The 23,268-nt window shown below is 34.2% G+C and overlaps 4 protein-coding genes and 1 long non-coding RNA gene across 9 annotated transcripts; 3 read left to right on the forward strand and 2 right to left on the reverse strand.

The window, feature by feature from the left end:
• The first annotated feature begins 204 nt into the window (after nt 1–204).
• On the forward strand, nt 205–4,078 carry LOC117574325 (alpha/beta hydrolase domain-containing protein 17B). 5 transcript variants are annotated; one of them, XR_004572776.2, is made up of 6 exons: nt 205–1,026; nt 1,091–1,270; nt 1,337–1,469; nt 1,532–1,808; nt 3,540–3,607; nt 3,938–4,045. XR_004572776.2 is itself a non-coding variant. In XM_034258135.2 (4 exons), exons 1-4 carry the CDS (start codon nt 563–565, stop codon nt 1,613–1,615), a joined length of 861 nt encoding a protein of 286 aa, XP_034114026.1. In that variant the 5' UTR covers nt 205–562; the 3' UTR covers nt 1,616–1,993. The 5 variants fall into 5 exon arrangements, 1 of the variants encoding a protein (XP_034114026.1); XR_004572778.2 differs by lacking the exon at nt 3,540–3,607 and having other exon boundaries at nt 3,938–4,078; XR_004572777.2 differs by lacking the exons at nt 3,540–3,607; nt 3,938–4,045 and adding an exon at nt 2,564–2,993.
• LOC117573266 (uncharacterized) lies at nt 2,961–6,110 on the forward strand. The gene is made up of 2 exons (XM_034256346.1): nt 2,961–3,029; nt 3,994–6,110. The coding sequence occupies exons 1-2, from the start codon at nt 2,961–2,963 to the stop codon at nt 5,755–5,757; spliced, it is 1,833 nt and encodes a 610-aa protein (XP_034112237.1). The 3' UTR covers nt 5,758–6,110.
• Nucleotides 6,111–6,675: 565 nt separating this feature from the next.
• On the forward strand, nt 6,676–11,071 carry LOC117575094 (5'-3' exoribonuclease 2 homolog). Its single transcript, XM_034259194.2, has 9 exons — nt 6,676–6,840; nt 6,893–7,247; nt 7,415–8,685; nt 8,904–8,993; nt 9,539–9,695; nt 9,822–9,999; nt 10,113–10,294; nt 10,430–10,597; nt 10,656–11,071. Exons 1-9 carry the CDS (start codon nt 6,766–6,768, stop codon nt 10,820–10,822), a joined length of 2,643 nt encoding a protein of 880 aa, XP_034115085.1. The 5' UTR covers nt 6,676–6,765; the 3' UTR covers nt 10,823–11,071.
• Nucleotides 11,072–12,066: 995 nt separating this feature from the next.
• LOC117574986 (fork head domain-containing protein FD5) lies at nt 12,067–13,911 on the reverse strand. The gene has a single exon (XM_034259056.2). It carries the CDS (start codon nt 13,796–13,798, stop codon nt 12,863–12,865), a length of 936 nt encoding a protein of 311 aa, XP_034114947.1. The 5' UTR covers nt 13,799–13,911; the 3' UTR covers nt 12,067–12,862.
• A 5,587-nt stretch (nt 13,912–19,498) lies between these two features.
• LOC117575581 (uncharacterized) lies at nt 19,499–20,187 on the reverse strand. The gene is made up of 3 exons (XR_004572884.2): nt 20,023–20,187; nt 19,767–19,857; nt 19,499–19,702 (listed from the first exon to the last, which is right to left on the reverse strand). It is a non-coding gene; the product is annotated as an uncharacterized LOC117575581 (long non-coding RNA).
• Nucleotides 20,188–23,268: the final 3,081 nt, after the last annotated feature.

Raw genomic sequence — 23,268 nt, forward strand, 5'->3', positions numbered from 1 at the left:
AATAATAATCAGCGAAAGTAAATTTATATATTTCAGCTTTCGCACAGTGTTGCTTCTCAGATCAATTCGGTATTTGTGTTCCATTTCAATGTTTCGCAATCGTGAACAACACTCGCTCTTTTATCGATAACGATTTCACAATGTTAGACAAAGGCCAGCGTCTATCGATTGCCAAACTAGTTTATTGAACTAAAACAGAACGGGAGCGTCACGAATTGTATGTGTATAATATACGGCCATTACACTTTGTGACTGTGTGAGGGTGTTAAAATTGTAATAATATACATAAGAAGAATGTTTGTTAGCTGGGTTTAAGTAGTATACCTCATCATCCATGTTCTCGGCTAAATTGAATTAACAGCAATCCAGCAAATTTTCAATTTCAATCATAATTGATGTGCAAGCAAAGCAAAGCAAAGTGCAAGCGCCGTTCTTCTTTGTTCAGCTGTGAAGAGAGTGTAACAAAAGTGTGTAGTGTTAAAGTAAAGTAAAAAAAATTCAATTAGAAAATTAACATTCCATTTGGTTTGGTGAGGCACTTCGAAGTAGAGACGAAGGAGTTATGTTTAGCATTAGCGAATTATGCTGCATGTTCTGCTGCCCGCCTTGTCCCGGACCGATTGCTGCCAAACTCGCTTTCCAGCCACCTGAGCCAACATACAAATTGACGCCAGCTGATGACACAAACATCAAATACAATTTACAGCTATATGATCGCGCAGAGTGGCAATACTCGGAACGTGAGAAATCCAAAATCGAGGCGTTCTTCACCCGCACATCTCGGGGCAATTTGATAACATGCACCTATGTGCGTTGCAGCAAGAATGCAAAATATACTCTGCTCTTTTCACATGGCAACGCCGTCGATTTGGGTCAAATGAGTAGCTTTTATCTCACACTCGGCTCGCAAATCAATTGCAACATCTTTGGCTACGATTATTCGGGATATGGCATGAGTGGTGGCAAACCCTCCGAGAAGAATCTTTATGCAGATATCGAGGCAGCTTGGCAAGCAATGCGAACAAGGTAAGGTCCTAACTATAAATAAAACCAGAATATAATGTTTAGTGACAATTGCTGTCTTTTATAGGCTTAATATTAGTCCAGAGACTATCATATTATATGGCCAAAGTATAGGCACAGTTCCCACTGTGGACTTGGCATCACGACATGAAGTCGGCGCCGTAATTCTGCATTCACCATTGATGTCCGGACTGCGAGTTGTCTTTAGAAACACAAAACGAACGTGGTTCTTTGATGCCTTTCCAAGGTACGATAATAATGAATTGAATATGTCGCATATGCAATCAAAAACTAATCAATTTTCAACAAACAGTATTGATAAGGTGCCGAAAGTGAAATCACCTGTTTTGGTTATTCACGGCACTGATGACGAGGTCATTGATTTTTCTCACGGCATTGGCATTTATGAGCGATGTCCCAAGACTGTCGAACCATTTTGGGTGGAGGTGAGCTCCTCACTCTTTCTCACTTATTTTCACCTAAAGTAACTTTTTCTTTATTCTTTTAGGGAGCTGGACATAACGATGTGGAACTGCATCCCCAATATTATGAGCGGTTGAGAAAATTTCTTTCCGTTGAACTGATCAAATGACAATTAAAGAATAATGTCGTCGAGGCAGGCGGTCGTAGCAGTACATCTGCTGATGGAGCAGCTAATACAAATCTAAATATCGCAGCTAGTTTGAAATATAGTCAAAAAACGCCGCAGATAGCAACAACAACAGCTTCAACAGCGACCGAACGTGAATCTAATATCAAAAACAATAAGCCAGACGACAACGATGGTTAGTAGCAAAATCAAACAATCATTTAAATGGCACTCATTATTTTACTCTTTTTTTATATAAATCATTAGCATTAAGTTCTCTTTTCTGTGTGGGAAACATTGTTGCTAATAGTTTAGATAAGTAAGCAATTTTGCGTCATCCACTAAATATTATTATAATACCATACATATGTAAATATAATGTGCGTTTTCATTTTACTGTCTTTAATAAGCAAGCAAGCCCCATAACGAATTTAAACCCTAATAAGCAATATCGCTGACAAACCTGATAAAAAATTGTTGCCCCGTTTCCGGTCTGTGTGGGAATAACCGATTAGAATTTATCAGTGACTCATCTCCGCCCCACTTCATGGAAGTTTGCATTCGTGTGTGTGTTCATTTAATACAAAATCCACTGACAATAAGTCTCAAGTAATTTATCAAAGTGAGCAATCTAAACCATAATTTTTTTAACGGCGTCGAACGTGTGTACAAAGTACACTTTTTACGACTTCTTTGGGAGGAGTTTTATCTCAATTCAAATGATATTTGAATAAAATGGCCTTACGTTTTACAAAATTATATTAGTTGAACTTCAAGTTACTTGCACGCTAGTAGAATTAAAGTCTGACTTAGATCCATTTGCAATCATTTGAGTTCTCTTTTTCTTTCTTAAGAATTGGATATTAGTTGTATTGTCAAGTCGATGCATTGTCTAGAGCATTCTAACTTGTTACTTCATCTAATACCACTTCTAATACACTTCTTTTGCAGGATATACAGCTTCCGGTTCGATTTCAATTAAAGATCTTGCAGAAAAGTTTCTCTAGCAAAAACAAGCCTTGCTCACAATTAATGCAGGCCATAAACTTAACAAATTTCAATATTTCACAAGGATGCGCAAGCCATACATAGATACCGAAACATCTGGAAAATAGTTTATTGATTGAGAAGGAAAGATTGTCGACAAATTAAGTGACAACATCATCGTAACACAACACACAGCTCTCCCAATAAATACACTGTCTCTTATTACACCATTCTTATATTGCCGATGCCGAAGCATTCGAATTTAGTATTCCAATATCCCGCACAATACTCTTCTTGGCCAATATACATACTTATATAAATAATTTATTAGCTTAATACAAAATCTGTTTAAAAATCAATAATGGTACAGAATTTTAAGAAACCTTCAGTGATAATTAAAGATTTACAACCATTCCATGAACATGTAGTGGTAAATGTAGTCGTAAATCTTATGAGAATAAAGATTATAATAAATAAATATCGTATTCACTTAATTCCAAATCCCAGTTTAGCTGTTCCCGAGCTTCTAATTGAAAGCTCTTGATAATCTTATTTTATCTGAGGATAAAAGAAGCAAAACATAATAAACACGTAGATTATATGTAATACTATAAATGTTATTCAAATATGTCCACTGCCTTGGTTGCAAACTTATAAATTTGTTTGAACTTATTCACCTTTTTAAAATATAATTTTATAATGTTAAAAAGATATCAACTTTCGGATCGGTCTTCTAAAGTCATTAGAGTTTTGATGGCTAAACCAATCTGTCATACTGGGTAACAAATGAGTTTAAATTCAGTCTGTAAAGTTGGGTATTTTGTGTTATTAATTATTTCCCTTCATTTTTATTTTAATTTCTTTTATATTATGATTTGATGCTATTTTAAGCATTATGATTAATTCTTATTTTTGATTTCGCTTTTTATTTTATTTCTAGCGTTAGATGTTTAGTATGACTTGTTCTGATATTATTGTGATGTCCGTAAAATAGTTTTAATTAATTTGGTAAGTGAATCGAAGGGAAACTATTTTTCTCTTGTTAAAACTTAGGGTAATTTTATGTTTTTGCACCTTAAACTTTAATAAGCTAAGGGGTAACACACATCTTTCGTAAATAGAAATGCTTTAGCTAATATACGAACAAATTCTTCCTATTAAAACTTACCCAAAAGGTAAGTATTTATATTCAGAAAAATAGTTATTTGATCTATTTTCGTTATGGGTCTGTTTTATTGATTAGAATATGATGTTTTAGTTGGGAAATAAATATATATATTTTTTGAATACCAAGTTGCTTAATATTACATCGTTTAATACGTTTCATCCTATTTTCAGGTGTTTCAGCTTCCAGTTCGATTTCCATTAAAGACCTTGCAGAGAAGCTGCTCTAGCAAAAGAAATCGGGCTCAACACCGGCAGCCCAAAATAAATCAACACATCCATCAAATAGCAAATATTCGAAAGGATATGAAAACGTAGATAGCAAAGAACTTCAAGGAAAAAACACGCAACAAAGTAATAAAAAACCAAATGAAATTTCTGCAGCTACTTCATCAAAGCAACTTCACAATGCTGCTCCCACACTTCCTGTACATTCTCCCCACTCTCCGGTACATCCGAATTCTTACCCAAATGTCCAGCATAATAAACTTTCTGGTCGCTATATCTACAATAAGAAACCACAGCAGAAATCTGATAACAAACTATTCAATGCCAAGCAGTTGGCTATCAACATAAATGATTTTAGTGAATCGGAAAGATTTTCACCAAGTTATTCGCCCATTACTTGCAATTGCATTAAATCGCCCAATGAGACAATAACCCCAAAGGAAAGGAATTATTTTGATTTTAGCCACAGTTCAGCAACAAATAAGACGATCAAAGAGCAGACATTTAATGTGTCCAACTCTCAGATATATCGTAAATACAACAACCATGATCATTTACTGCCCATACCACAAAGCTCATTCGAAAAGATGTCGACAAGTGATTTAAATTTAAAAAGAATAGCTAAGAAATCGCCCTTAATTTCTCAACAGTCACGATATGAAAAGGCAAATATAACAGCATATGATAACTCACAACGACTCGGCCGACTTGCGGCACATCATGACAATCAGAATAAATACCATTACGCATTCGCATTCAGTAAATCGGAGCAAACATCACCAAATAATATAGATATAAAGAAGTCAACATTTGCATATGATAATAACGATCCGAGAAGTGCAAGTTCTTTGCTCTACGTTTCATCCATGGATCCGTGGACAAAGAAAAGTGAATTTCAAACGGATGGACTTAATCAATATAGCGAGAATGCGGATCCTTGGATAAAACGATCAACCGAATCCCAAATAAAATCGCCGCGTATGAAAGATAAAGCACAAATTGGCCAGATAAAATCATTTTCTTCGGCCAAACGGGAACTTTCCTTGGATACACATAAAAAATCGAATTATTTGCAACCAGAAGTGCAAAGACATCAAAGCTTAAGAAATGGGGGAGATTATGTCCTTTCCGCTCCACCTTCTCCACACTTTTTGAAAACCTCAAATGATGCTTCTTGTATTGTAATTCGTTCGCCCAACGAAGCTATTCAAACGAAATCTGCCAGCTTTTCACCAGCTAGAGGTAAAAATTTGCTTAATCCATTCGGAGATATTGCTATTTGTGATGACAATATCACGCGACATTCTTTTCAAACGCAAGCTGCTGCTAAACCAGATCCATTGAGGCACACCGAACATTCAAATTGTAATTTAACTGTTAACAATTCCAAACGATTGCAGAATAGACATAGCTTTTCGTCTATATCGGAGCAATCGAAAGAAGAACTTCAGCTTAATATCCGTCGTCTATCCGAGCAAATGAGCCAACTGTCATTGAAGAAAATATTTAAATTTTCATTAAGCGATTGCAATGTGAACAATAAAGGAGATTCTATTCAAAGTTCAGACCAGCAAACACAAACTACCGACATCTTAGCAAAAGCCCAGAAGCATGAAACACACGTCACGGGAAATAATAAAGGGTGTGGTAAGGAGATTTCAAAGTGCAAGGAAAGCTTCAGCCCCAAAGTTTCCACAGTTCTTGGCAATACTAAAGTCTATGCTAGCTGTCAAAAGCGAAATCCAATGCAAGAAACCACCTGTTGAATCTATTGTTCAAAATTAAAATTCAAAAACGTTGCAAACGTGGATATTCATATTCTACATATTCGAATCAAAATAAATTACATAAGTATACAAAATAATTAATGAAATTTGTACTAGCAGCTTATAATTTAAGTCTGCAAGTTTTACAGTATACATGCATTTATATTTAAAAACAAAAACAAAAAATGGGAATGCCTATATATTCCTACTATGTTTTAAGTTCTAGGTTTAAATACATTTGCAAGCATTAACAGCACCTATTTTCTAATGTATTATTTCATTTCATTGTACGCATATAATTTTTTGTAAATCCATTTAATTGATTGTAATAAAGTCATATATCACTTCTAAAATCGTAAATATTTAGTAATTTATATAAGTAAATTCTGCAGTTCTTATATATAAGTATGTACTGGTAATGTACATATGTATCTAGAGGTGAAACTACTTACCTATCAAAACTAAACAATTTTTAGCTTCAGTCGGTCAACAATATACAAGCTATGTATAGTGAATGAAAAGAGAAGCTAAGAACGCAGTCCAATACTCTGTTACTTATTTTGCTATAGTTGCTCGCTCCTGTTACATGTTTCACCAATTTGCATTTTTTAAAATTTTGCGGCAGCCTATTATTTCAACAATAAATACTCGATTTTATTCGATTAATGGCGGTAAGTAATCGTTTAGCTTAAATAAATCGATTATTTGCAATAGTCTTTCGATGTTTGAAATTCGATTTCAGCGACAGCTTTGCGGTGCCAATGTTCAGAGGAAAACAACGTTTTCTAAATTATAATTTAATTGATAATTAATAGCACAAAATTTATATTAATATATGGATTTTTGCATTTTTGCAAAAATGCTTCCCAATGCAAATCGATGTTTCGATATCTTACAAAAATATTTATGCATCGTTAGTGTCATCGCTGTTTGCCCATCTCTAATATACGTACTTATGTACATCGTGTAGATGAAAAGTAATATTTGGACAATTTCTTCTAATTGAAAATGGGAGTACCGGCATTCTTTCGATGGCTCAGCAAAAAGTATCCTTGTGTTATTATAGAATGCAACGAGAACAAGGTATTACAAAAATTGCATATATATTTGGAATTGTACTGACTTGTATATTTAGCAAGTAGATCCGGATACGGGCAAAAATATTTACGAAGACGCCACTTTACCGAATCCAAATGGCATCGAATTTGACAACTTATATCTGGACATGAACGGCATTATACATCCTTGTACGCATCCTGAAGACAAGCCAGCCCCCAAAAATGAAGAAGAAATGATGGTTGCCATCTTCGAGTGCATTGACCGACTATTCGGCATTGTTCGTCCCAGGAAATTATTGTATATGGCCATTGATGGAGTTGCGCCGCGGGCGAAAATGAATCAACAGAGATCAAGACGTTTTCGAGCCGCTAAAGAAACCACTGAAAAGCGGCTAGAAGTTGAAAGAATTCGAGAAGAACTCTTAGCACGCGGTAAGTTTATTGCATACATACAAACACGCAACACAAACAAACACACATGTGTGATTGAAGGCACGTGCAAGTGTGTTTCCCATACACATATACACATTCAAAATGCCGCTTATCTTCTGTGTTGTGAAATATATCTTGAGTTTACAAGTTAATTTTATTTTTTTTAGGATGTAAGTTGCCGCCAGAAAAGGAGAAAGGCGAGCATTTCGATTCCAATTGCATCACGCCTGGCACTCCGTTTATGGATCGCTTGAGCAAATGCTTGCACTATTATATACATGATCGTCTCAATAACAATCCGGCCTGGAAGGGCATCAAGGTGATTCTATCGGATGCCAATGTACCCGGTGAGGGAGAGCACAAGATCATGGACTATATTCGCAAGCAGCGTGCGCAGCCCGATCATGATCCTAACACACATCACGTGCTTTGTGGAGCCGATGCAGATTTGATTATGTTGGGATTGGCCACCCATGAGCCGAATTTCACCATTATTCGCGAAGAGTTTCTGCCGAATAAGCCGCGTCCTTGCGATGTTTGCAATCAGTTTGGCCACGAGATGGACAAATGTGTGGGACTTGGAGCTGTTGGTCCAACCACAAGTAATTTTACGCCTGATGTGCCAATTGGGGCGGAGGTGAAGTTTATCTTTGTACGATTAAGTGTGCTTAGAGAGTATCTGAAGAAAACGCTGGAAATGCCCAATTTACCCTTCAGTTATGACTTCGAGAGAGCTCTGGATGATTGGGTGTTTATGTGCTTCTTTGTGGGCAACGATTTCTTGCCACATTTGCCCAGTTTGGAGATACGCGAAGGCGCCGTTGATCGATTGGTTGAATTATACAAGAAGTGCGTTTATAAAACCAAAGGATATTTAACAGATTCGGGTGACGTTAATTTAGACAGAGTGCAATTAATTATGACGGATTTGGGAAATGTCGAGGATCAGATATTCAAAGACAGGCAAAGGCGCGAACAGCAGTACAAGGCCCGCCAAAAGAGGGAGAATAACAATTTTAAAGGCATGGAGCAGTCGGTATTTGGACCCACAGCTGTGGGACCCAATAGTGCCCCAGGCAACAAGATCACCAACTATAAACAGGAAGCGGCTGCATTGCGCATGGGAGCTGGTGGAAAGCGCACGAGTGCCCAGGCTAATTTGGACGATGAAGAGGAGGACAATGACGAAGTGCGTCTATGGGAGGAAGGATTTAAGACACGTTACTACGAATCGAAGTTCGATGTGACGCCAGAGAATCTTCAATTCCGTTATGCTGTTGCACTGCAATATGTGAGAGGACTTTGCTGGGTTCTGAAATATTACTATCAAGGTTGTGCCTCATGGAACTGGTATTTCCCTTACCATTATGCTCCATTCGCATCTGATTTTGTAAATATCCAAGGACTGTCGACATCGTTCGAAAAGGGCACAAAGCCGGTAAGTTGGTGAATTTATTTACTTTGACAAAATTGAGATTTTATTTTAATCGCCTGCTAATACAAATATAACCCTTAAAAAAAGTCTTACGCCCTTAACAACTAACAATAACTTAGTTTTTCCCTGACAACCAAGACTTGCAGCAAATTTGAAAAATAAGCGGTATTGATTTTTCAAGATATTCTAATGAATTTTTTTATTTGTATTTTTAATTCTAGTTTAATCCTTTGGAGCAGTTGATGGGCGTATTCCCCGCAGCGAGTAGCTCCCATGTCCCGGAGCCTTGGGCAGAACTAATGTCTAATCCTGTAAGTAGAACATACTTTCTTTTTTATTAAGTACTTTGAATTAACGTTGAATAGATAGAAGTGGCAAAGTACCTTATAATTTTTAAATTGAAAACCGTAAGTGCTTAGTAGGATTATAAACCACAAGTTTTTCAATACATTTTAATGAAAACGATGTTTTCAATTTTCTTTTGTTTTTATAATTCAAAAACTTTTCAAAATCACTGTCTGGCACTTATTGAATAGAATAGGCCTTTGGTTATATCTGTCTGTAGATTAATTAGTTAATCAGGAAAGCATTGTAAATATAAACGTCAGCTTGTAGTAATTTTATAAATCAATGCTCTTTAAAGTGTAAAATTTGAAAATAGACTAAAAATTCAGTAAACATAATTCGCGGGGACTAATTTTTTATGTAGAAACAGGAAAAAACAGGCAAGCAAATGTTAATAAAGGACTGAATAAAATAATTATATCAAGAAAAGATTATATCGTTCATAATGCCAGCAAACTGCTATAAAATTGTTAACAACTGCGTTTCTATTACTTAATTTAATTTGATTTAGGAATCTAATATAATTGACTTTTACCCAGAAGACTTCAAGATTGATCTGAATGGCAAAAAATTCGCCTGGCAAGGTGTTGCATTATTGCCATTCGTGGATGAAAATCGACTATTTAAGGCCCTTAAACCGCTTCATGGCGAATTAACGGCAGAAGAAGGTAAGTAAATTTGGCGCTTAAATCACTCTAAATTATCCCAAAAGTAATTGACATTAATTCTAATTAATTGAAAGTCACACTTATTATAAAATCCATTGATAAAATCACTTTTAATTCGATTTTCAGTCAAGCGGAACAAGAGAGGTGAAAACAATCTGTATATAAGTAAATCAAGTCCTCATTTCAAGAAGGTTCAGAAATTATACAAGACAGCTGACAGCTCCGATAATGAGAATAGTCCCATATCATTTGATGGCATGAGCGGAACAATATCAGCATCCGAACTTAATACGATCTTATCCGGGTAAGTGGAGAAAACACGATATTTAATAACGATTAATTTAAATCGCTATATATTGGCTTATTATTTTGATATCCTGCAATTACTATAAAAACGAAGTATTTTCATCGTTACAGGCATTTAAAGTCGCCCATACCTGATTTGCCTGACATTGTCGATAATACCGCAATAACGGCTGTCTACAAGGATCCAGAGTACGATGAGGACTTCATCTTCCTGGCCAAGAGGCTGCCCAATGCAGTGGACCCTCCTCAAGTTATACAAAACGACAATAGTCATAAAAATGGACCTGTTATCGGTAAGCCTAATAATTAAATAATTGTGCTTATTATTAAAAAAAGCATCTGCTTCTGATGAATTTATGGTCAATTTCCTACTTAAATACGATCATTTTTAGACTTATTCATGCAATTAATTTATTTGTCCGGTTTAGGTTTCGGCAACCATTCGCAGCGCGCTTATTTACCACCTGGTGCCCATCGGATGGTTAACGCTGGAATGCGAAGAAATGATAATGGACAAGGTGGTGGTGGTTATCAACAATATCACAATAATATGGGAAATAATATGAACTATAACAATTATCAGCAACAAAATCAAGGTAAATATTTTCTAGGTGCAATAGTTGCATCTATATTCACTGGTCTTCTTTTAAACAGGAGGATATCATGGTAATCAGAACTACAACAGATCGTACAATCAAAGAAATCAGGGTAACAATTATCAGCAACGCAATAACAATTATAATGGACCCCGGCATTCCAACTATCATCAAGGCAACTACAGGGGAAATAATAATCAACATTCAAATTATAGAAGATTTTAAGTCAACTGACGTTCTTCATCCATGTAACTGATTAAGTGCAAAGAAGAAAATACTTGCAAGCCACTTATATACATACACTAATATGTACCTACATATAATCTTGATGTACAGCGGCTTTTATTCGGTTTTGACATAATTGTGCCTAATCACAAATATAAATATGTCTGATATTTCTAAGGAAATTTTATAATTAAGTTTGCATTTGTCACACAACAGACAGAAATTTCAAAATAAAAACCTTCAAAGCTATAAACATATTCATTTATTTGGTTAATTAATCATTTTTGCTGGGGAAATTTACCTTTCAGGTTGTCCAGATTGGTTTGATATTGAATTGAGGCTACGCGGTATCTTTTCAGCTTGAATCATTCCTTGTTTAAGCAGAAACATTTCATTTGTTGGTGAGATACCTTCTGATCATTTCATAGCAAAGAAAAAAATTTCAAAATATTATTTAAATGTCTTTGATTTTTAATTTTTATAGCTGGCTAAATTTGTTTATACTTGTTCGGTTAAAAAAAGCGACGGAAACTACGACGAAAAGTCACGTCGATTGTTATGGGTATTTTAGAGTGTATGTTAATTTACTGATATAAAGTGAAACATGAATTAATTGGTCGTTACGTTTGTCCTTGATTTCATAAATTGCGTGTCAGGTTATTAGTCAAAGATTGTGTAAAATCTTCAACAAAATTTTCAGAACTAAATAACAGTATTTAATGAATGTGTAAAAAATATGATTAAAATTACAATTATTATTATTATCGGTAAAGATATTTAAGAAACATGATGCAATTCCAAACAGCTGGCACCTGCCATAAATAAATATAACTTTCTGGACATGTAACTGATCAATTTCATTTGCAAAATATCGATTGATTTGTAAACGAACACAAATATAGGTAATATGCATATATAAAAGTGTTATACTTCAATTCGCAGGAAGCAGTCGATGGACCAATTATACTATTTTAATGGTTCAGAAACATGGCATATCTATTTTATAATACATAGGTTCTTGAAAGTATGTTGATTAATTGAAAAGTCAGCAATACAGTTAGCGCGGAATTAGGCAAGTCATTTGATTTTACAGGATTCTTGCCCAATATAATTTCAAAAATATATATATATAATATATGTGTATAATAGATTCAATGGATACTTACGCTGCTCTGAGATTTTTCTAAACACATGATTAGTTTCATTTCTATTTAATATTCGTATTTATTTTCTTCAGACATAATAATTACGTTTTAACAAAATGCATAATAATAATTTATTGTAAAAAACTAATATATCACAAAACGAGTTTAGTCCATTTAATTGTAAACTTATAAACAAAAAATTCATTTTTCTTAGTTTGCTGTCTAACCCGCTAGCCATAGGATTCAAGAATGTGTTGTAATAGCAGATCCAAATATCGATAGGTTAGTTACATATATAGATTATAAGAACTATAAGTATGACAATTTTTTTTTCATTCGAATAAACATTGTTAAATAAATTGTTCACGTTACCGTTCGCCACAAATCAAATACTCATTTTGAAAGATAGAGCAATACATTTAAAAATACATATGTACATATTAGCAAATGATCTGAGTGGTTTTGAAGCTTTTTTTGCGATGGGATAATAAATTTTGAAGGTACGAAATTTGTTTATGGAGCGCAAGTTATTCACCTAAATGAGGTAAATTGGGTTAAGATCGTATGAAGAAATTTAATTTTGTTTAGACCAAATATTATTTACTTTTTAATGTGGTAAAGAAATACTTGTATTACGTTAAAGTTGATCACACTTTAAAGGTGTTTAAGATAACGTTTTATAGGTCGAAAGATAGTCATACTTAAGGGGCGCTATTTGGTAACGATCGGATGTTGAGAAATATTTTATTAGGAGGAATCTTGATACCTTTGAAGGTATTTACGAAATATTTTGATAGGACGATAATTGATGCACACTTAATTGATTTCTATTCACTGTAATGGGCAACGGGTATCTCACAGCGTCCTTAACTGCAGCTATCTTATGGTCTAATTATTAGAATATTGAAAGCGAACCATTGAAATGGTTTCGTAGGTCATGCAATTGCTTGTGCTGATAAATGTACATGGTGTTTAATGTGTGCTGAGGATTATACAAATAATGTGTGATTAATGGCAATTGGGTTTGATGATGTGTCATTAACTGATTAAAATTTGCTTGAGCAAAGTTAGCCGCTGCCGCTGCATTGGCAACATGGGGAATGGCCTCAATGCATCGACTACTCGTATTGAGTAAAACTTGCTTTCGGTGCACGGCTTGAGCTATGGTTCGTGCATCATGAACACCACTTCTCACTAAACTACTACTGCTACTACTACTACTGTTAATACTATTGCTAGTTTCAGGAGCAATCAGACTCTCGATGGTGAATGCGCGCTTGGGGCGCGTAGGAATGCTATCGACCAAGTCGGTCACACTTAATGGAACTGCTGGTTCGACATAGTATTGTTTTTTGTGTTGCGTGGAAGTTTTGTAGTTATCATTATCGATGAGACTCCAGTCGGCATGTGAATCAGCTCCGTTAATTTGTGCAGCAGCAGCGCTATATGCGGATATTGCGGCCAGGTCCGAGTTGATGATGTCCTTTTCCAATTGCTTGACGCGAAAGCGTTTCCGTCGCCTCAACAAACTGCCATTCTCGAACATGCCTAGCGCCTTTGGGTGCAGCGTCCAATATGATCCTTTGCCGGCTTTGCTGATGTTGCGCGGCACTTTGATGAAGCAATCGTTGAAACTTAAATTGTGTCGCAGAGAGTTTTGCCATTTTTGCATATTGTTACGGTAATAGGGGAATTTGTCCATAATAAAGCGATAGATTTCACTCAGCGGCAGCATTTTATGCGGCGAATGCATAATGGCCATGGCTGTTAATGAGATATACGAATATGGTGGCTTCTGGTCACCATAGGTAACTTTCAATGGACGTGGCATTGCGGCGCTCTCTTTATTATTACAATTATTTATTTTCACGTTTGTTTTCGTTTTTTCACTTATTAGCTCGTTTTTTCTTTTTTTTTTCTTTTGGGCAACAGCGATGCGCTCTCGACGGCATCAGCGTGCAAACTGACAAGAATGTGTTCGAAGAGATGTTTTAATGAATGGTATTCTTCGGCCGCTGCAATGTCTTTCGCGTGAGCGAGAGTGAGACGCCGCCATTGCCGCAACGTCCGCTCCCTGTTTTACTCATACACAGCAATACGCAAGCATGCGCGGCATCTCACTCTCTCGCCAGGGCCAATCGCATTGCAGGGTGTTGCCAGGTACCGCTTGTAAGCCATTGCTAACCAATCCCAAGTTAAAAGTGTGCATCGAAAACATAAATAAAAGCGTATGAATATGATAAAAATCAAACAAATTAAATTGTAGTTTCGCATTAGGGTGCTCGCCTTTATAATATAGTATATGTGGGCATAACATTACCATTTGCAAAATATCTCGACACTTAGCTTAAAATTGTGGGTTTGTTTTGTCGAAAAAACAATTGAAAGCTGGAATTGAATACCAAGCGCACACACAAAGCGCTCGACATGCAGATACCCTGCAACGGAAATTGGACTTCTCTTAATGACAGACACATACATTTAGACGTACATATCGACACATTCACAAACTGCAATTAAAGCACTTTTGGGCCGTTGGAAAAGCGACTGTTTTCCCTGCTTGGAAGAGCGTCTGTTTCCTCTGCTGACAGCTCATTTATGGCAAATTCAATGATTATCATGGCTTCATCCTGAACACTCTTTCCATAGCCACACATATACATACATATATGTATGTACATACATAGAAGAGCAGTAAGAGCGAACTGATAAGAATAATTAAATAAAAATTATATGTTGTGCTAGAGCAATAATTGTATGCTTTACAATTTTCTTGACAATCAACGAATCCAATTAAGTGATGTCAACCTCATGTATTTTTTTTAATGAATAGAGCAGAGTTAATTGACACTTCATTCAAAAACAATATACTAAGCGAAGATTTTAATGTGAATTTAAAAATTTACCTTAAAATTTACCATTTATAAACAATAATATATATCAAACTGTATCTACTGGATTTTCTTTAAAATATTTTTGATAGAAAATAATTAATTAATAAAATAATTAATTATGCACTCCATCGCAATTTCTGAATGTCATTCTAATTTGAATTTCTACAGTTTTCGGTTTAAAGAAAAGATATAGCTCGGAATTAGTCGCGTATACTCGCCATCACATGATTCGTGGCCAACTAAAATGCGCAAGCGAATGCACTGCTTGCACAACCATGCACACGCGCAGCAAGCAGTGCTATTTATGCAAATGCTTTCCGTGCTACCCTGAAAGGCAATAAAGAGAAGAAGCAAGTATACTTTTATGTACATACATGAAATATCGATGGGATTAACATTTATGTTTACGACGCCGATTGATTATGACATTTCTAGAGTAGAGAATTGCAATTTGCAACAAAGTTGTGCAATCAATGTTATTCTTTAGTAAATTGAAATATACACATAAAGTATGCACCGGATTTATCTAACTTTGTAAAAAAGACGCATTCAACTTTCTATTATTTGTATTTAATAAATATAGGTTTTTTAAAGTTAATTTTGAGTTAAAAGGCATGAATGATTTTCAATGAAGATGCAGATATGGGCAGTATATTTATCATAGATATTTATATTAATAAACAGAGACAGTTTTACTATGTTAATATCTTTTATGATATTTTGTATAGTCGAAATTTGGTAGATAACTCTTCTGATTCGGTTTATTTGAATTTACGTGGATAACTTCCTTAATCAAACCTGATTAACGGATATATGTATATGAAGATGGGCGTTTGTTGACCTTGATTAAGAATAAATACTTTATGGGATTACAAATGTCTTCTGTGCGATTATGTAAAATTATCTTCCCTTACTAAGTCATTACCTTTTTTCCAAGGATGCTAATGCAAATTAGCAAAATTGCTCACGAGCGTACTATAAATTTGTTGGGTCATCTTCAAAGATGTTGAAGTCTAATAAATCACTCAATAAAAGGGAAATGTGGATAATGCACTATTATTGTATTTATTTAACTAGAATAGTTTCAAACAGTGCACTGTGACAAAATTAATAAATTTTACTATATAAACTTGTATTACTAACTTTGTGAAATGTATTAAAAAGGTACGCATCCGATGCTACAAAGTAACAAAAATATTTATGTTTATACTCAGAGTTTATCAATGTCCGCGAGTCCATTTTTATACATATGTATGTACATTATAAATACGATAATCAGATGGCAAATGGTAAATATTTTGTTAATAATAATAAGCTGCGGCTATTTATTATTTGATGTGTTGGTATTTTGTCTGCGCTGAATCTGCTGCTCATAAGAAATAAATATTTGAAAGCAACAAGCCGCCAATTTATTGAAGGGTAACACACTAATTTCAGAAGTTGAGTTGTATCTACCCCGAGGATGTATACTATACGTATGCCTACATACATACATATGCCTACGTACACACACACATACTTATGCATGGGCAGATTGTATGTATGAAGTATCTTTCATGAGTCTACCGTGGCACTAAACTTAGTACCCAGTTGGAAATTTGCTGGTAAACTTTGCAAGTATGCGCTAATTACATTCTTGAAAGCACTACAACAAAAAGATAAAATAGTTCCACAAAGGTAGTAAAGCTCTTAAAAGTGAAATTAATTATAAAATCTGTTTAATAGTAGTAGTCAGGCATCCGCTTTGCAGTAATTCGACGGCAGTTTCTACTGTCCCTGTGGGGTAGGCACGGAGATTGGAGAACAGACATCGAACACACTGCACCACGAACACTGGCCATGTTCATCGTTATAGTGTCGACGAGGTGAGAACGATCAGCGTCAACTCTTCCCTACAGCGAGCGAGAATCATTTGCACTGCTTTCTTGAAAATATTTCAACACGAGGATCGCGCTGCGAAGTTTGTAAGCTTCGGTTCGGTTGCGTGCATGAACGGAGGTGTTAATGATTGAGGATCTGGATGGTCCAGGGATATTATTTTTTCTTATTTCACTTCACATTGAATCGAAATCAAATTAAAGTTGGTGCTGTATCTTTGTATATGTATATGACGAAGGCGGAACACATTGTGTATTTTGCGATTTGAACATCCACAAGTTGCGGCATCCAGTCTTTTATGGTGAGCGCGCGTGAGTGTGTGTGTATGCGTGTGTGTGTGTATGGTGTGTGTGGTTATACTTATGTATAATAAGAGGAGTGTTCGGACATCAGACTAACAAACAGACCGCGCACAAACAGCATACAGTAAAATCGCTTCGATGGAAGCCATAATGACTTTAGCTTCTTTCTACGAACCGAGAAATGACTACCAATTTGGAAATACCGCTTTTGACTTGCGAGACAGTGTGGCGATTGTTTCGGCTCGCAACACATCTGCATATATACACACATTCGCATCGATATAAATACATATACATACATATATACAGCTTACATACAAACATGCTGCACGAGGATGCGATAATATGAGCATGTTGAAAACTTTGATGCTGTTTGCTTTAATCCGCAATTCGCAAGTGAGTCTGTCTGTCTCTCTGTGTGTGTGTGTTTGTGTGAATACCAATTTACTACAGTAGTTATTCTTTGTTAACTAATAGCACTAGACATAGTCCTAAATAATACCTGATGCCACAACGAGCTCGGAAAAAATACAGTAGTCAATCATTAAGTAGCTCAACATTTCATTTATTTCCATTGCCAATTGATTCAAAGAAACAAAATAGTTGAATGAGCTACTTAATTTTGTTTATAAAATATTTACTGAGTAGTTATTAGGTGTTAACTAATTGCGTTAAACTAAGTTTTACACAATATCTGATAACAAAATAAAAAAATGCAGTAGTCAATCATAAAGTATCTTAACATTTTATTCATTTCCGTTTATTCGATTTGAAGATCGATCCAAAGAAACAAAACAGTTAAATGAGCTGTCAATATTTACGTTATTTCCATCCATTCCATTTGCTGATCGATTCAAGAAACAAGATTGTTTAAAAATATAATATAGTGTGAATGAGCTGCTAAATTTCGTTTTTTAAATATTTACTATGTAGTTATTCCGCGTTAACTAATGGGAGTAGCCAAAGTCTTTAATAATTTGATGCAATAACGAGCACCTAAAAGTACAGTAGTCAATCATGAAGTAGCTCAACATTTAATTTATTTCCATTTTCATCGGCTCTGTTCTCATTTTTCAAATTCTACCCAAAACGATTCTACTCGTAATGTGTGAAAAATATCCGCATAAATGGTACATTCCTATTCTGACTGCACATAAACTGGTTTCTGAAGCCCAACACGACTGCTAATTAATTGTTTGCTTTACCGATTTCTTCAAATCCTCTCCCACGGCTGCAAAGTGTGAAGAGATAAAGAATATTAAGCACTGAAGTGAGCTTTTTAGTGGCTAAATAATGAACGCCACAATACTGAACTTGACTCCTGTTTGTGTTGAAAGTTTCCACTAGTATACGCAATAGTAGTAGTATGTTAGAGGTAATTTAATTAATTTAATTAATTTATAAATTTATACTCTCTTATCTGCATTAAAGCAATAAGCGCTGTACGCGAACAGTCTGTAAATATGTGTTTTGTTATCAACACACTTTATAGATGCACAGATATAATAAACAAAGTAAGCTATATCCTAGTGTTCTAGCCTGTTAACAGAATCGTCCAAAATATATAGCACAAGATTGATTTTCATTATCTGAAATACCTTCTCTTTAAGAAGCGTTCTAGTTTTTTGTCAGGTTTTAATCAATGGCTTAAAAGAAAAAATCATTCGGAATATGTTCTGTGCCATTAGTGATAAAATAAGTAGAAGCATTTTACGAAGTAAGTCAGTTTGACTTTAACAAAACAAAATTTTAGTGTTTTCAACTTAAATTTGTAATGGATTTCACAGTTTACTATCGGAATAAGACTCATGCAAAATAATTATTTTTGTTATTATTATCTAAAATCAAGCAAATTCATGTTTATACGAACTTATTAGAATAAAATAAAGTAGTACTGAGACCAGATTTTAAATCTTTTTTATATCCGCTACCCATAGGGTAGAAGGGTATTTTAGCTTTGTGCCGGAAGGAAATCTATGTAACAGGCAGGGAAACCATCTCCGACCCAATAAGTATACTTATTCTTGATCAGCTTCAACTGCCGAGACGATAGCCATAACCATCTGTCCGAATGAACACCTAGATCTCAAAGAATATTAGATATATAATTTTTTTTCGATAGCACTTGTTTGTTTTAAATTTTTGCCACACCCACTTCCGCCGCCGCTAATCAATAAAAATCGAATTACAAGCTTAATTTTGAAGCTAGAGTCTTGAGTACATACAATAATAACAACAGTATAGTTGTCGATGTTGTTAAAAAAAAAATAATATTTGTATTGAAAAATTCGGCCACTTAATAGACTTCTAAGGGGCTTTGGCTGACAATCTGATATATTTTGCACTCTATGGTATATTTTGAATATAATACTGCTACAATATACCAAATATACCATTTGACACATTTTTACTATTATTTTGTCTATTTTAAAAATAATTCAGTTCTGTTTGCTTTTATTCAATATGGGTACCGGGTATCTCATAGTGGAGCAAACCCGACTGAAGCTTTCTTACATGTTTTATCAACTATCTGTTGTTTTTATTGAAGTTTGGTATTAATTTTTCAGCAGCTTCTAATTTTATTATCTGTCCATATTTATCGAAAAAATGCATTGTCATTGTTCCTTGATAAAAAATATTAATGTATATTTCTGTGCTTCTCTATTAAATACGCTATGGTCAGTTGACAAAATAGTATTATTATATACATATATCTTTTACTTACTTGATACAGAGCAAGATATAGGGTATATAAGGTTTTCTATACCCTCTACCCATAACTCTTCATGACTCCTTCTGCATGTTAAATAGATTTCCTGTAGGCGCATAATTATAATAATTAATTAGAAAAAAATTGTGGAAAAAAAGCTCTATGGTATATTTGGAAAGTAGTACTATAACAATAAGAAAAAATTGCCTTCGGTGAATTTAAATATTTGTTCGGAATATTATTTTGTTATATTTTAAGAATAATATCATACTGTTTAACTTTTAATTGAAATTGATAGCAGGTATTTCACTGTCAAGCACACAGAACTGAAAATTAAGATTTTGTTTATTTACAGTTGAAAGAAGAATTTAAGCATCTTCAGTCTTGAATAAATAAACAATTGCAAATTGGCCTTAAAAGATTGAATTCATCTGTTAGGGAAACACTTCATTCAACACAAAGGTAAGTATAACAAATATGCAATGCCAACAAAGTGCATCAATTTGTCATGAATAACTGTAGTACTTAAATCTGGTTTATTTGAGTTCATCGGAAATATTCATAAGAGTAATTACCACTTTGCAACATATGTGCAAGTAATGCCGTAATAAGAAACCACAATCAAGTGAACACGTGACACTTGCGGTTTCCGAATTATTAAACGGAATGCGAATACTGAGTAACAAATTGCTTAGACCCATTGCGGCTCATTAACTCTTCATGGCAATTTGATGGCAACTGAGAGAAAAGTGGCCACAATGAACTCACTTCCTCGGCTCCTTGTCGAGAAGAAGAAAAAGAGAACAAAAATTGATGCAACTCCGCATCGAGCATCGAGCATCAAGCATCGACCATCTACCGTCTTCCAGCACAACGCATCCACCCCTTATTGTGCTTATATAGGGCAATCATTTCCTTAATGATACACAAAAGCTACCCCGTCATGACGACCCTTTTAGTTGGCCCGAAGAAGGCTCGAAAAAGGCAGAGAAGGTCTTTGATTTATTATATCATTATACCGATTTACAATTTTGCACTTCGACTTGCATCGCACTGAGAATGACTTCCAACATTATAATTATATGGAAAGCTGTTTATTTTGAAAACTTTTAAGTATTCTTTTGTATTATTTTTATTGCCGACTTATTGTGTACAAACTTTGAACAAATAAATGCGAACAATTGACCAATTTTGTGCATTGTATCCAATATGGCTAATAAATGTCACGTAATAATGCAATATATATAATAACCATGGAAGTGTATTCAACAACTGAATGCTCTGCCATAAACTTGGTTGGAAAGTAATGGGTTTGACGGATAATACAATTCTTTCGTGGTTATTTGTAGCACTTTTTCCCAATAATTTAATATTTAATTAATTGCTGTTGGCATAGGTTGACAAAATTTAGAACGCGTTTTCATTAGAAACTGTGCTAGAAAATATTCATTAAACAATTGAAATATTAGATATGTACATTCTATTATAAAGATGTTACTTGTTCTTGATTCTAATTCACGTAAGTAGATTTCATTTATCTATTATAATTATTTGTTGTTTAAACTGTTAGGGTATTTATATATATTTTAAAATTTTATTAAGATGTTTTAGATTTGCCTGGGTATTAAATCTTACTTTTCTGTGCTTGTGTGTGTTTTTCCTCAAGCAGTGCAGATACTCTTGATAAAATGTATCTTCAGTTAAGACAGACATATGGATAGCGTGTAACAAATTATACAAAAATTATATGTATTTATTGCCATGAAACGCAAACGAAAATTAATGGAAATTTACTTTGATCAAAACAGAACCTGATACGGTAATGAATTCATATATATAATTTTATTTATTATTATTTATTTATAATAATTGATATTACTCAACCAAGGATAGTGCAGTTAATGTTTGGGAACATTAAGAATTTTAATCAAACCTTATTCTTTGATTCTCTTTGAAATTGTTCCTTTTTATTCCGCTTCCTTGTGTAGAAAGAGGTTACTGAACCATAAAACTTGTGTTGTTAGTTTTTAACGATCTGTTAGCTTAACCAAATAAGCTCATATATCAAGTAGACATAACAAAAGATATTAAATCGGCTCATATGCTGAAGGTGATGTATAGAATTTTCATAAATTAAAATATGCTAACCCAGCGTTCTTTTACTTAGAACTTAAGCAAGTCCTCTAATATAGGCTTGCTTAGTATTGAAAAAACATAAAATAATTCACTACTATTAATAGCATCGTTTAACTTGTGACGATCAAATATACAACTCCCTAAAGAAATAATTTTATTATGCATTAGTTTTTTTTATTACAAATTTCAAAACTATAAAAAAAAGTATAGCGAGTATTAATTTATGCAATTTCTTATTAGCACATATTTTTTAATACCTAATAGTATTATTTGAGCTTTTGGCTTGATATTTGATGATCTCGAATAGATTGCTTAGCCTCGAGTATATAGTTCTGTCTTAATACGCAGCGTCAGATTTAGATGCAGCCAAACGAGAATATTAAGCACTTAATTACCCAATTAACTACAGAAGCATAGAAGCATTGGTGAGAAACATTGCTGACAACAAATCGGGTAATCAATCCAAAGAGACCAAACAGTTGAAATACATTAACTGAAGTGGTCATTTCAGTTTTTAAGATATGTTTTTGTTTGATAGCAACGTTTACGTTTGATTTTATTAATAATCCTCTAGTTATTAAAATGTAGGCGATAAATGGTAAGTAAATTGAAAGAAATTAGTGATCATTCAAAAATATTTAGTGCACCTGTGATATAGCATATTTTTATACCCCCTACCCATAGGGTAGAAGAGTATTATTATAACTTTGTGCCGGCAGGAAATGTATGTAACAGGCAGGAGAAATCATATCCAATCCTATTAAGTATATATGTATGTATATTATTGATTAGCGGCAACTGCCGAGACGATATAGCCATAACCTGTCCGTCCGTCCGAATGAACACCTAGATCTCAGAGACTGTAAAAGATAGAGATAAAATTTTTTTCGACAGCACTTGTTATCAAAGCAACAAAAATCGAATAACTAGTGTAATTTATAGCCAGAGTTGCAATAATAATATCAGCCTTTTTCATTCCTGAAAGTTTGATTACGAAATGCGGAAAACGTTTACTGCTACTTTGGATGACAATCTGGTATATTTTGCACTCTATGGTATATTTTGAATGTAGTACTGTATCAATTTGTATCATTGGTATATTTTTACTATTTCTGTGGTATATTAATATGGTATATTATAAAATTAATACCGCAATAATTTGCTTTTATTCAAAATGGGTAACGGGTATCTTAAAGTCGAGCACACTTGACTGAAGCTTTCTTACTTGTTAATACTGATTTGGTGGTCCGTGTTTGGAAACAATGTTGTGCAGTTTAGTATTCGAATGATGCTATTAAATCGACATTAAAATAAACAAGAATTATTTTTTTTATGAGTTTTAGTCAAGGTTTCGGATGTATTCATTAAGTTTTATTCAAAA

The sequence above is a fragment of the Drosophila albomicans genome, chromosome 2R (assembly GCF_009650485.2).
Source record: "Drosophila albomicans strain 15112-1751.03 chromosome 2R, ASM965048v2, whole genome shotgun sequence".
NCBI classification, from domain to species: domain Eukaryota; kingdom Metazoa; phylum Arthropoda; class Insecta; order Diptera; family Drosophilidae; genus Drosophila; species Drosophila albomicans.

Bases quoted from the DNA above. Each gene is read 5' to 3' on its own strand.
- LOC117574325 (XM_034258135.2), top strand. From the start codon at position 563: ATGTTTAGCATTAGCGAATTATGCTGCATGTTCTGCTGCCCGCCTTGT. The intron at 1,271-1,336 runs GTACGATAATAA...TTCAACAAACAG, and splicing joins TTCTTTGATGCCTTTCCAAG to TATTGATAAGGTGCCGAAAG. The intron at 1,470-1,531 runs GTGAGCTCCTCA...TTATTCTTTTAG, and splicing joins TCGAACCATTTTGGGTGGAG to GGAGCTGGACATAACGATGT.
- LOC117573266 (XM_034256346.1), top strand. From the start codon at position 2,961: ATGGTACAGAATTTTAAGAAACCTTCAGTGATAATTAAAGATTTACAA. The intron at 3,030-3,993 runs GTAAATGTAGTC...AAGCTGCTCTAG, and splicing joins CATTCCATGAACATGTAGTG to CAAAAGAAATCGGGCTCAAC.
- LOC117575094 (XM_034259194.2), top strand. From the start codon at position 6,766: ATGGGAGTACCGGCATTCTTTCGATGGCTCAGCAAAAAGTATCCTTGT. The intron at 10,000-10,112 runs GTAAGTGGAGAA...TCATCGTTACAG, and splicing joins CTTAATACGATCTTATCCGG to GCATTTAAAGTCGCCCATAC. The intron at 10,295-10,429 runs GTAAGCCTAATA...TGTCCGGTTTAG, and splicing joins TAAAAATGGACCTGTTATCG to GTTTCGGCAACCATTCGCAG.
- LOC117574986 (XM_034259056.2), bottom strand. From the start codon at position 13,798: ATGCCACGTCCATTGAAAGTTACCTATGGTGACCAGAAGCCACCATAT.